Source organism: Coregonus lavaretus (assembly GCF_964263955.1).
Source record: "Coregonus lavaretus genome assembly, chromosome: 2".
In the NCBI taxonomy this organism is placed as follows: Eukaryota; Metazoa; Chordata; class Actinopteri; order Salmoniformes; family Salmonidae; genus Coregonus; species Coregonus lavaretus.
The window spans coordinates 21,285,717-21,300,084 of NC_139989.1; the positions used below are offsets into that span (position 1 = coordinate 21,285,717).

The window sequence follows — 14,368 nt, forward strand, 5'->3', positions numbered from 1 at the left end:
CAGACTGTCCGCAATAGGCTGAGAGAGGCTGGACTGAGGGCTTGTAGGCCTGTTGTAAGGCAGGTCCTCACCAGACATCACCGGCAACAACGTCGCCTATGGGCACAAACCCACCGTCGCTGGACCAGACAGGACTGGCAAAAAGTGCTCTTCACTGACGAGTCGCGGTTTTGTCTCACCAGGGGTGATGGTTGGATTCGTGTTTATCGTCGAAGGAATGAGCGTTACACCGAGGCCTGTACTCTGGAGCGGGATCGATTTGGAGGTGGAGGGTTCGTCATGGTCTGGGGCGGTGTGTCACAGCATCATCAGACTTAGCTTGTTGTCGTTACAGGAAATCTCAATGCTGTGCGTTACAAGGAAGACATCCTCCTCCCTCATGTGGTACCCTTCCTGCAGGCTCATCCTGACATGACCCTCCAGCATGACAATGCCACCAGCCATACTGCTCGTTCTGTGTGCGTGATTTCCTGCAAGACAGAAATGTCAGTGTTCTGCCATGGCCAGAGAAGAGCCCGGATCTCAATCCCATTGAGCACGTCTGGGACCTGTTGGATCGGAGGGTGAGGGCTAGGGCCATTCCCCCCAGAAATGTCCGGGAACTTGCAGGTGCCTTGGTGGAAGAGTGGGATATCATCTCACAGTAAGAACTGGCAAATCTGGTGCAGTCCATGAGGAGGAGATGCACTGCAGTACTTAATGCAGCTAGTGGCCACACCAGATACTGACTGTTACTTTTGATTTTGACCCCCCCTTTGTTCATGGACACATTATTCAATTTCTGTTAGTCACATGTCTGTGGAACCTGTTCAGTTTGTCTCAGTTGTTGAATCTTGTTATGTTCATACAAATATTTACACATGTTAAGTTTGCTGAAAATAAACGCAGTTGACAGTGAGAGGACATTTATTTTTTGCTGAGTTTATAACAAGTATTGTGCCAAATGTGTTATACAAATTGAATGTATAGAGGGCCTCCGTGGCACAGATAGACCGATGTTTCACCGGATGTATAAATCCGAAGCATCTGGTTGGCATTTCCACTCGCCACCAAATATGGTGATGAGAGGAAGCCCAGTGGCCGGCAGTGGGAGAAGGTGGAGCGAGATGGATTTTGGCCGACATTCTACTAATTTTGTAATCGATGAATGATGAAACATTCGATCTCAATATAGTTTTCTGTTCCCAAAACTAGAACCTGTTATGAACAGAGTGGACTAAGTTTTGTAGACTTTACCCTATGCCAAAGTTTCTAAAATGTGCATTGTGTAGAAGGAGTACAAGGGCGAATTGAGTTATTGCACACGCGCACTTCAAAGAGAGACCGGGTCAGTCAATTACTAATATACTAATACTCTTAGTAAAAGTATTTATCTTCAACTCGCAATCTGTGGATTCGATTAGATAGATTGAAATTGTATGTTAAACATAATTGAAAGATATATGGTGCGCAGAAATCCGAAGAGGGTGGCCAGCAGAGATAGGTGGGATGGGCTGAGGGAAGCTGAGGGTTGGGATGAGGAACTGGAGACAAGTGGGAGTGGAGTTGCTGGGTGGGGGATAGAATGACGGTCAAAGATAAAAGTAAAACAAATAAAGTCAAAATAAAACATATCAAAAAGTAAGTTTGAATGACACTGAGGGGCAGTGTTGTTACAGCTAATGCCTGTTTGCCTGAGGCTGATGCCGTGCAGGTGTTTGTACACATGCATATACACACTCTCATTCAAATGCACACATGTGCACATACACGGACACACACACATGTAAATAGTGCCATACATGCACTCAAACATATTCAGTTGGCCTTACTGTCTTTAGTTTTTTGCATTGTTGTTTTCCTTTGTCTTTCTCTTGGTTGTTGGGGCATTGGGGACGGGGGCTTGGGGAGGTTAAGGGGCAGCTCTTGGGGAACTGTGGAGGGGATCTTGGAGGGCTGGTGGCCTGGCGGTTGGGAGCTTGGGCCGGTGGCTGATGGATTGCTGGTTTGGGTCCCTGTTTTTGACCTTGTGGGAGATCTGTTGACGTGCCCTTGAGCAGGGCGTTGACCCTGGTTGCTTCTGTGTGTCGCTCTGGATGGGAGTCTGTTAGTTGACTAATGTGATGTACAGTGGGGGAAAAAAGTATTTAGTCAGCCACCAATTGTGCAAGTTCTCCCACTTAAAAAGATGAGAGAGGCCTGTAATTTTCATCATAGGTACACGTCAACTATGACAGACAAATTGAGAGAAAAAAATCCAGAAAATCACATTGTAGGATTTTTAATGAATTTATTTGCAAATTATGGTGGAAAATAAGTATTTGGTCACCTACAAACAAGCAAGATTTCTGGCTCTCACAGACCTGTAACTTCTTCTTTAAGAGGCTCCTCTGTCCTCCACTCGTTACCTGTATTAATGGCACCTGTTTGAACTTGTTATCAGTATAAAAGACACCTGTCCACAACCTCAAACAGTCACACTCCAAACTCCACTATGGCCAAGACCAAAGAGCTGTCAAAGGACACCAGAAACAAAATTGTAGACCTGCACCAGGCTGGGAAGACTGCATCTGCAATGGGTAAGCAGCTTGGTTTGAAGAAATCAACTTTGGGAGCAATTATTAGGAAATGGAAGACATACAAGACCACTGATAATCTCCCTCGATCTGGGGCTCCACGCAAGATCTCACCCCGTGGGGTCAAAATGATCACAAGAACGGTGAGCAAAAATCCCAGAACCACACGGGGGGACCTAGTGAATGACCTGCAGATAGCTGGGACCAAAGTAACAAAGCCTACCATCAGTAACACACTACGCCACCAGGGACTCAAATCCTGCAGTGCAAGACGTGTCCCCCTGCTTAAGCCAGTACATGTCCAGGCCCGTCTGAAGTTTGCTAGAGTGCATTTGGATGATCCAGAAGAGGATTGGGAGAATGTCATATGGTCAGATGAAACCAAAATAGAACTTTTGGGTAAAAACTCAACTCGTCGTGTTTGGAGGACAAAGAATGCTGAGTTGCATCCAAAGAACACCATACCTACTGTGAAGCATGGGGGTGGAATCATCATGCTTTGGGGCTGTTTTTCTGCAAAGGGACCAGGACGTCTGATCCGTGTAAAGGAAAGAACTAATGGGGCCATGTATCGTGAGATTTTGAGTGAAAACCTCCTTCCATCAGCAAGGGCATTCAAGATGAAACGTGGCTGGGTCTTTCAGCATGACAATGATCCCAAACACACCGCCCGGGCAACGAAGGAGTGGCTTCGTAAGAAGCATTTCAAGATCCTGGAGTGGCCTAGCCAGTCTCCAGATCTCAACCCCATAGAAAATCTTTGGAGGGAGTTGAAAGTCTGTGTTGCCCAGCGACAGCCTCAAAACATCACTGCTCTAGAGGAGATCTGCATGAAGGAATGGGCCAAAATACCAGCAACCGTGTGTGAAAACCTTGTAAAGACTTACAGAAAACGTTTGACCTGTGTCATTGTCAACAAATTATATTATATAACAAATTATTGAGAAACTTTTGTTATTGACCAAATACTTATTTTCCACCATAATTTGCAAATAAAATCATAAAAAATCCTACAATGTGATTTTCTGGATTTTTTTTTCTCATTTTGTCTGTCATAGTTGACGTGTACCTATGATGAAAATTACAGGCCTCTCTCATCTTTTTAAGTGGGAGAACTTGCACAATTGGTGGCTGACTAAATACTTTTTTTCCCCACTGTAGTTGTTGAGCGGCTTCACTGCAAGTCTATTGTATGTTTGAAATATTCAAGAAAAATAAAGAAAAAAAATAAAGAGTAGGCGTTCCCTAACGGAAATATGCAAATACATGCTAGAACACGCTAATTGGATCTCGCTAGCTCGTGCTTGACTCTGCTCAACTCCTTGCTTGTTCTGCCCTCTATGATTTTCTCCTATTGGAAACGATAGGCTGTGGTCTATGTTTGTCCATGACCCTCTGAATCTCTTGTTTGACAAGGTTCTCCCCCCCCTACCCCCACCTCTGTGTTTCCAGGAGCTGTACCCAGCCTTCTGCATCCATAACGGGGGGAACGACCTGGAGCGCCTGCCCACAGCCTCTACCTGCATGAACCTGCTCAAGCTGCCCGAGTTCTGCGACCAGCATCTGATGAGGAACAAGTTGCTGTACGCCATAGAGTCCTCCGCAGGCTTCGAGCTCAGCTGAGGGGGGACGTCTGTCTCTGACTCCCTGAAACCACTGACTCAATGGACATGGACGGGCCAAAGAAGACTGTCTGTTGAGAGAGAGCTTAAGAAAGACTGAGGGGAAAAGATGCACTGAATTCTCTCTGACTGGGTGGAAGACAAACAGGGGTGAAAGGATTGTCACCCAAGACGGATGAGGAAGAGGGGGATGAGGAAAGAATGGAGGGGAAGGGAAAAGCGCGTAGTAATTTTTTTTGTTTTAAAATAACTTGTATATTAAAAATCTACAAAACGCATAAAAGAGCAGCAACAATAGAATCTCGAGGATGTTTTTTTTTAAAGACTTTGTGCAAAATAAAACGAACAGACGAGATCTACTGTGAGTGTGTCCATGGCGATACAGTTGACCCTTCAGCAGAGCGCGTTGTGAAAAAACAACAGAAATAAACATCAACAACAATGGAGTGTTCACCAAAGATTGAGCCGTGCTGTGCAGTTGGAAGATGGGTTGAAGAGAGGCACAGGAAATAAGAGGACAGAGGTGGGAGATGGGGTGACATACATGACTGCAGCACTCCTAACACCCCTGTGTCAAGGGTTTTAAGAGGGTCTGATAGGCCTGTCCCAAATGGCACCCTATTCCCTATATCGTACACTACTTTTGAGCTGAGCCCTATGGGCCTTGGTCAAAAGTACTACACTATAAATAGAATAGGGTGCCATTAGGGACATTTTCAACTAGAGGTCATCAAAACTCTGTTTTGTGACTACTGTAATGATTATTATTATTAATAGTAATAATAAGTCTTGTTTTCAGAACATAAAAATGCTAATGCTTTGGGCAGGCTACTGTGTGGGTTTTTCAAGGCAAAGATGAGTATTGTTGATAAGAGATTGGACTATACTTTTGATTATGATGATCATGGAATATTTGTTAATATGTATATGTGTTTACACCACTCTTGTATGATTCCTTTACTCAGTATTTGTACAGGTAGCTTTCCTCTGTTTCTTCTTCCTCTTGTGTTTCGAATGAAGGCCTAGTGTTCTCACACACAGATTAAAGTGAACAATCTATTCTACAGTACGTGCCCTGACTGCAGTGAGTATCCACCAGAGCATGTGAGCAGAGTTGAGTGGAAATCCCGCTCACCGCTCCAGCACTCTATGTCCTTTCCTACCGCTCCGCTAAAAACCGTTCCACGCTCACAGAAAAAAAACTGCCAATCCAAATTCGCTCCATTCATTAAAATCACAATTTAACCAACACCCTTCTATTTTTGTTACTACCTGGACCTACCAATTGTTTTTTAATTATTGAAACCAAGGCATATGGATTTGAATGAAAAGTATTTGAAGGAACATGAAAAGGTGAATGTAAGAAGGGAACATAATTTCAAAAAGACTACATGTCATATTAAACAGCATATAAACACTCTAAATAAGTCAGGAGACCGACAGGTAGCCTAAGAAGGAACGATAATGAATTATTTAGGCTGTATTTAAATTATTTCAAGGCTATAGCCTACAAATAAATACATTGTGAAACTTTTGGGAGTGAAACACAATAGGCTGGTAGGGACATAAAGAGCTCAGTATTTAAACAACATATCGTTGTTTTGAATAATTATAGTCTATAAATTGAACATATATGCTGTTTAATTACAAATTAAATGAAAAATGACTTATTAGTGCCTTTGAATACCTTTTTAGAATTCATTTTTAGAAACACGAGTTTGGCCAGTCTGGCATCGCGATGGTGCCTGGAGAGCCGGCCAGCAGCGGTATATATCCTCTCCACACTTGTAGAGCCACTGGGGATGCTAAACAGCCTTTTGCCCACTCTTGCCAGGCTGGGCAGAGATGCAGAGTTGTTTTTTTATTTTTCTATAGGTAGGCCTAAAGGTTTTAAGGCAAAATAACCCAATCAAAACAAAGCTCCTTGAACGTGGGAATATGCCAGGCCTGTTGGGCCAAAATCAATTATGGCCTATTGTATAGATAATAGAACAAAAATGAACAAATCGTTTAAGAGATCTAAATTTTTGTTTATAAATACTTTGCTACAATGACACACTTAGTTATCTACCCACCTATTTCCTTTCTTTTAGCATGTGCACGTAGTAAAGTACACCATCATGCTTTTAGGATACGTGTCTTTTCAGATTCCACAATAATTATTTAGTTGTGGACACTACATCACCGCACTCCCTCTCTTGCTCTTGGTCCTCATCTTTGTAAGTCACCTTGATTTAGCACCTGTGTGTTTTATCAGTTTCTTTATGAAAATATTTAGCGAACTCCATGACAGTAGCTAAAGCAACGGGCTATAGCAGCACACAAGTACACTACAAATGCATGCTGGGGCGGGCATGCCCTGAGCTCGTGAAGTGAGCGCTACTGGAGCGAAATTGTAGCGTGTGAGGAGCCCTACGCTCCAGCCTTTGGGATCTCACTCCACGCTCCAGTCAAATTGGGTACGCTTCGCTCCTCGCTCCGCTCACATACTCTGGTATCCACCTATGGAGCAACAACTGTGGTTACGTCCGAAATGGTCCTGGTCAAAAAGTTGTGCTCTACCTAGGGAATAGGGTGCCATTTGGGATTGACTCAGTCAAAAGTTGTGCTCTACCTAGGGAATAGGGTGCCATTTGGGATTGACACTGTCAACTTGATAAGGCTAGTGAAACCTGACTATCCGTGTATCAACAGAGTGGAGAACAGTGTCTGAATATGATTAAATACGTTTTCTATTTTTATTGAAGTGTATTTTTTGTTGCCGGGTAATTTAGAGTAAAGGACCTGGACATAAAACAAGGTGCTTTGTGCGATATCTCCTCTGGAGTTTTATTGCCCTCTGACATATAATGAAAGAAACATCCAGTTAAGAAACACTGAGCAGAAACTATTCTGGCCTTGAGATGCATTATCGTCCCGGGCACAAATTAAGATTGTGGGCGTTTGTCATAAATCTACCCGAGCCCTGATGCAGTTGGGCTGAGGGGATTTTTTTATTTCCTCTTTGGACCGTTTCCATCCATCCCTCCTCTCCTGGGTGTGCATCCCAAATGGCACCCTATTCCCTATATAGTGCTCTACTTTTGACCCATAGAGGGTGCATCCCAAATGGCTCCCTATATAGTGCTCTACTTTTGACCCATAGAGCTCTGATAGTAGTGCCATTTGTGACGTAGTCATAGAATAGCCAAACAGTCTCCCCCTCCTCCCAAACTGAAATTCCATGCATCCTACAGGCCAGGGGGAACTCAAAGCGGTAATTGGGTCTTAAAAAGCTGACTTGCCAAGCTGAAATGAGGGATTCATCTCAATTACGTAGAGATTTATTTAGGCCTATTACCTTGTGATGGATTATAACTGACAAACGTAATGCTAGTGGCCATGAATCATTTCTCATTTCATATTGCAAGATATACTTAAGATTACTCAAACCCCTTTAAAAGGGTAATTTAAGTTTTTTAAGTAGTTCATTTTATGCCAAAATGTAAAAGGGATGTTATTCACCAAAAGGCCTTAATTAGACAATTTAGCCTTAATTTAGCCAAATGGCTGAACAGGATTGTTGGGTTACAGGTTGAAGGTCACGGAATTAAAAATAACAACATAATATGTATCTCTATGATCAGGTTACTCCATACTTGAAATATATACATTTACATTTTAGTCATTTAGCAGACGCTCTTATCCAGAGCGACTTACAGTTAGTGAATACATATTTTTTTATACTGGCCCCCCATGGGAATCGAACCCACAACCCTGGCGTTGCAAACGCCATGCTCTATCAACTGAGCTACATCCCTGCCGGCCATTCCCTCCCCTACCCTGGACGACTTGTGCGCCGCCCATGAGTCTCCCAGTCGCGGCCGGCTGCGACAGAGCCTGGATTCGAACCAGGATCTCTAGTGGCACAGTTAGCACTGCGATGCAGTGCCTTAGACCACTGCGCCACTCAGGAGTGAACATATACTGAACAAAAATATAAATGCAACAATTTAAAAGATTTTACTGAGTTACAGTTCATATAAGGAAATCAGTTAATTGAAATAATATATTGATTTCACATGACTGGGAATACATATATGCATCTGTTGGTCACATACCTTTATTTAAAAAAAGGTAGGGGCGTGGATTAGAAAACCAGTCAGTATCTGGTGTAACCACCATTTGCCTCATGCAGTGTGACACATCTCCTTTGCAGAGTTGATCGGGCTGTTGATTGTGGCCTGTGGAATGTTGTCCCACTCCTCTTCAATGGCTGTGCAAAGTTGCTGGATATTGGCAGGAACTGGAACACGCTGTTGTACACGTTGATCCAGAGCATCCCAAACATGCTCAATGGCTGACATGTCTGGTGAGTATGCAGGCCATGGAAGAACTGGGACATTTTCAGCTTCCAGGAATTGTGTACAGATCCTTGCGTCATGGGGCCGTGCATTATCATGCTGAAACATGAGGTGATGGCGGCGGATGTATGGCACGACAATGGGCCTCAGGATCTCGTCATGGTATCTCTGTGCATTCAAATTGCCATCAATAAAATGCAATTGTGTTCATTGTCCGTAGCTTATGCCTGCCCAAAACAACCTCACCACCACCATGGGGCACTATGTCAACAACGTTGACATCAGCAAACCGCTCGCCCACACAACGCCATACACGTGGTCTGCGGATGTGAGGCCGGTTGGACATACTGCCTAATTCTCTAAAACGATATTAGAGGGGGCTCGTGGTAGAGAAATGAACATTACATTCTCTGGCAACAGCTCTGGTGGACATTCCTGCAGTCAGCATGCCAATGGCACGCTCCCTCAAAACTTGAGACATCTGTGGCATTGTGTTGTGTGACAAAACTGCACATTTGTTGTCCCCAGCACAAGGTGCACCTGTATAATGATCATGCTGTTTAATCATCTACTTGATATGCCACACCTGTCAGGTGGATGGATTATATTGGCAAAGCTGAAATTCTCACTAACAGGGATGTAAAGAATTTGTGCAACAAAAATGTAGAGAAATAAATGTATGAAAAATGTATATATTTTATTTCAGCTCATGAAACATGGGACCAACAATTTACATGTTGCATTTATATTTATGTTCAGTGTAATATGGAATACTTGAAGTACTGACATTTCATTGCTTCATGGATCTTATTTTTTGCTCATTGATAGCCAGTGGTGTAAAGTACTTAAGTAAAAATACTTTAAAGTACTACTTAAGTAGTTTTTGGGGGTATCTGTACTTTACTACTTATATTTGTGACTACTTTTACTTTTACTTCACTACATTCCATAAGAAAATCATGTACTTTTTACTCCTTACATTTTGAATGCTTAGCAGGACAGGAAAATTGTCATATTCACGCACTTATCAACAGAACATCCCTGGTCATCCCTACTGCCTATGATCTGGCGGACTCACTAAACACACGTGCTTTGTTTGTAAATTATGTCTGAATGTTGGAGTATGCCTCTGGTATCCGTAAATTTAAAAAACAAGAAAATGTTGCTGTCTGGTTTGCTTAATATAAGGAATTTGAAATGATTTATACTTTTACTTTTACTTTTGATACTTAAGTATATTTTAGTAATTACATTTACTTTTGACACTTAAGTATATTTTAAAACAAATACTTTTAGACTTTTACTTAAGTAGAATTTTACTGGGGGACTTACTTTTACTTGAGTCATTTTCTTTTAAGGTATCTTTACTTTTACTCATGTATGACAATTGGGTACTTTTTCCACCACTGTTGATAGCTGATTTAAAGTAGTCTAATGTCAAGATTAAATCACATCCAACAACACTGGCTGTGTTGATCCAGCTATATGCCTCCACCCCAAATTAATGGAAAAGATAAGCACCAAATAAAACCAGGAGATTAGATGGTACTTATCTTTTCAATTTATTTGGGATGGAAGCATATTGCTGGATCTACACAACCACGACAAGTGGGACCTGGTTTCATTTTGACATTATACTACTTTTGAGGTCTGAAAACATCGGACAAACTTTCATTTATGAGTGAAATGTCCCTTTGAGCTCAGATCTCTCTCAGCCCCATATCTGACCTCAGCAAAAATTCACATAAAAAAACGCCTCTGGAGGCTTTCTGGTTTATTGAACACGAGCGCCATCGTGTGGTCAATTGATGCACCTGAAGGAAAAGAGATGAGCACACTGATTGATAGGTAGGCCTAGTTTACACTGGTTGACGCTGAAAAGAAAAATGCTTAAAAGTAACTGCAATACAATTCACTATTTCCTTCTATTTATAAATAAATAGTGATGTTTGATCAAATTAAAAGAACAATATCCTATCAATGACAGAGTCACCATATTTGCATAAAACTCCACCATAATGCTCTGTTTATGATGTGATGTTGCGTCATGGTTAAACTAGCCCAGGCACGACGGCGGGAGTGTCTCGCATTCCTCGGCTTTGATTTGTGTACATTTCCATTTAACCCACACAAGTTTTTGAGCCACTTCCACGTTTTTACTGTCAGTGGTTTTAAGCAGTTATGATTATTAGGCCTATATGGTTATTCATTTGTTTAGGCAAATTGTTCCAGGTTTTGATGCTCAATTCTCTATTTAAGCAATAAGGCCTGAGGGGGTGTGGTATATGGCCAATGTACAACGGCTAAGGGCTGTTCTTATGCACGAAGCAAAGCGGAGTGCCTGGATACAACCCTTAGCCTTGGCATATACCACAAACTCCCGAAGTGCCTTATTGCTATTATAAACTGATTACCAACGTAATAACAACAGTAAAAATAAATGTTTTGTCATACGGTCTGGCTGTCAGCCAATCAGCATTCAGGGCTCGAACCACCCAGTTTATAATATGAAGAATAACATTGTTAGACATAATAGGGCTGTTTTCCCGGACACAGATGCATTTTAGGCCTAATTAAAACCATTTAATGAATTCACTGGATCAAAATAAGACTAAGCATGACCTTTAGATCTATCCAAATAGCCAGGCCAAGTTCATATGGAATTTTTCAGTTCTTAGAAGTTTAGAAAACCATTACTTATTCTATGCCATTGAATGAGATTATAATAACACAATTTGTGTACTACATCAGGCTACGTTTGCTCAGCAGATGGCGTGAACTTGCATGATAGAATTGACTATAACCTTTCCAATACTTTCGCATTCCTTCATACACTTCTGGCATTGAAACGCCAAACGGTGTTGAGTAATGTCAATGACCCTTCGTGCAAATTGGCAATTTCCATAACATTAACAAATTCACAACTGTTTCCAACCCTTCTTTCTCTAATGCAGGAAGTGACAGTGGTTCACACGTGCTCCGAGCGCCTCCATTGAACAGCTCCTACAGGCATACGGGTGTTTTACAGTCAGAGTTCACAAGACTATCCATGTGTGTATGACATCTGAGAAAGCGCTGCTCAGTTCAAACACTGACGAGGTAGCCTAAGCACGAGTTGAATTTCCGAAGACGCACAGTTTCCAACCATAGACGGATCTGTAAAAACAAAGCCCGGTGGATTGGAATTCACATAGGTCAGTAAACGAAGGCACGGGGACATTTCTTCAGCTGGGGTGGAAGGTGAGCGCATTTTCTCTCTTTTCTTTCTCTACTTTTTGGATGCTAATATTATCGCTGGTGATGGTTAATTTGGGTTCTCGGGGAACAAAACGAGGTCAACTCATGACGTCAGTGATCTTCAGGTCGGGAAAGTCGGAGCTCTAGAAAGATACCCGAGATCCCAGTTTGAATTCCGATTTGGATGACCATTCAAACGTTTTTTCTAGGTCGGAGCTCGTTTTAAGTCCGAGTTTCCAGTTGTCGTGAACGCAGCAATTGTGTCAGGGTTCAAATCCGCGGTGGAATCTCGCTCCTGTCAGCGTCGCGAGCCCACGTAGACCGGTGTTTCCAATTCCGGTCCTCGAATATCCCGAACAGCACACATTTTTGTTGTAGTCCCAGACAAAAACACCTAATTCAACCAGTCAAGGGCTTGATGATTAGTTGACAAGTACAATCAGGTGTCCTTGTCCGGGGCCACAACAAAAATATGTACTTGGGGTACTCGAGGACCGGAGTTGGGAAACACTGACCTAAGTGTTTCAATGTCGCAACCTTGCGTTGGAGAGCCTCTGTCACTTGACTGTATTCTGTTGCAGCTGCATTTTTGAAGCCCTTCATTCAGCTCAAATGAACATCAGAGGTATATAATATTGTTTCAGTGGGTGTCATATTAGTTATTGCTTTTACATTTACATTTACATTTTAGTCATTTAGCAGACGCTCTTATCCAGAGCCACTTACAGTTAGTGAGTGCATACATTTTGATCTATGTATAGGTACCTAGCCCTTGATCATGAATCTGTTCCATTAAATTACACATAAGAGTCATTGGAGGAAGGCTTCTTCTGTAAGGGGGAGCTTTGTTAAGAGCCCTGATAACAGCATCACTTGCCATATGGGTTGGAAGCATGAAGACCTTATCTTTCATATCAGTGAGAAATAATAATAATAATAATAATAATAATAGTAAAAAAAACAAAAGGTTAAGTTGATACACACCTTTTTAGGGTTAGGGTTAGTGTTCCCACATGGCCATATCTCCATGTTACAGCATGTGTTTAGCAAAACAGATGAATGACAGAGGGACTACCAGTGCTAATTAGTTATCTAGCATGGTCCAAAAACCTGTTTGTAACAGAAGGCTGCCAGAATCCTGTTGTCACTGAAAAATACTGTCAGCTAAATAAAACAATATATACAGTGTTTACTAACAATGGTGTAAAATACATTTATATTTTGCATTCTGGTGGGATAAAACAGTTGAACTAAGCTCATAAGGCATTTATAAGTTCTTCAAGAATCAATGGCTAAATCAAAAAATGGATGTACCAATCCCATATTGCCCCTTTTTAAAAGTGAACCAGTGACAAGAAGGGGCCACCTCTGTCCAGCAGAGGACAGGAGTCCAATAGGATGCCTGAATTCCAGTGGGCTCACAATTACTTTACAGCATGGTGCCACTAATCTGGGGATTGAATGCACACTGTGTTGTTCCCTATGTCACAGAAACCACATTCTCACTAGATGCCAGTTATGAAAACAAGTTATCTTACATGTAGCCTACATACTGAAGTTATGCATGAATTAACTTGAATGTCTGATACTGTATGTAGTTATATGCATCCCCCAAACTACTACACCCGATTCTTACCATCACAGACAAATCTAAAACAAGTTCGCTAGCCTTTTCCCCATGCATTTTACACAAAGGTAGGCAAAGAGTTTTTAGGAAGAGCTAATGATAGTACTCCTCCCTAATTCTAGTGGCTGGCTCACTTCACCCTTATCCCTGGCTCTAACTTTGTTTTCACTAGTTGGCAAAGAAGTGAGTCATCATATTTTAGAACCTGCCCGGGCGATAGGAACCTCTGTTAGAGTAGGCTACTTCTACTGACTCTGCCTTTCCTTTATAAAGGCATTACTGATGAGGTCTGACTTCTTCATACTGGCCCGTACTCACTCGGGTTGTACAACACATTTGACACAATGGTTATGATACAACTGAAAATCTTGTGATGCAACAGAGTTTGTATGCACAAAAATGTTGTCTCCACAACAGCTGTGTATAACATTTTTGTGCAGACAAATGCTCAGTTCGATCACAACTGTTTTGTCAAATGCGTTCTATGTCAGTTTTATAAACTGAGTGTGTATGGGGCCATCAATACTATGGACTCTAGATAGTAGTCTGTAGTGTATCCAGTCAAATAGATTTTATGAGCGCACAATAGTTATAAACTGTCTGGAAAAGTTGTGTGGACGCACGCCATCGTTTGACGTGAGATATTATGCTGGCCCCATGGGTATATGTCCAAACTTGAACTATTTGTTCTCATTTTACCAGAGTTGAATTTGGCAATTGAATCAAACCGTCTGGGAAGATTTAACATCCTTGCACCCTTGTGTGCTCACTTGTTTTTCTAGTTTTCATGAATCCCCATGAAAGATATTTTAGTTGCTTTCATCAAATATTGTATTCAAATACAGTACAATGCCTAACAAATGGAAAATGTTTGTTTTAGTCTCGGCAACCCAGAATTGAATCTCGCAAGAGTGCTCGATTAAGTTCTGGGGTAGCGCCCTCCCCCCTGCAAGTCTATGGGCCAAATACCCCCCCCCCCCCCCC

The 14,368-nt window shown here is 42.0% G+C and overlaps 2 protein-coding genes across 2 annotated transcripts in view; both read left to right on the top strand.

Moving 5' to 3' along the window:
- LOC311143336 (ubiquitin-protein ligase E3C-like) overlaps positions 1-5,243 on the top strand; it is a 50,472-nt gene extending 45,229 nt beyond the window's left edge. Inside the window, exon 24 of the mRNA XM_084179178.1 lies at positions 4,008-5,243. Within this exon, the coding sequence (XP_084035304.1) occupies positions 4,008-4,178 (171 nt within the window). The 3' untranslated portion in view covers positions 4,179-5,243. The remainder of the gene's footprint in view (positions 1-4,007) is intronic.
- Positions 5,244-11,599: 6,356 nt separating this feature from the next.
- Positions 11,600-14,368, top strand: part of LOC311143346 (dnaJ homolog subfamily B member 6-like) — a 48,141-nt gene continuing 45,372 nt past the window's right edge. Inside the window, exon 1 of the mRNA XM_084179187.1 lies at positions 11,600-11,760. The gene's annotated coding sequence lies outside the window, so the exon portion shown is untranslated. The remainder of the gene's footprint in view (positions 11,761-14,368) is intronic.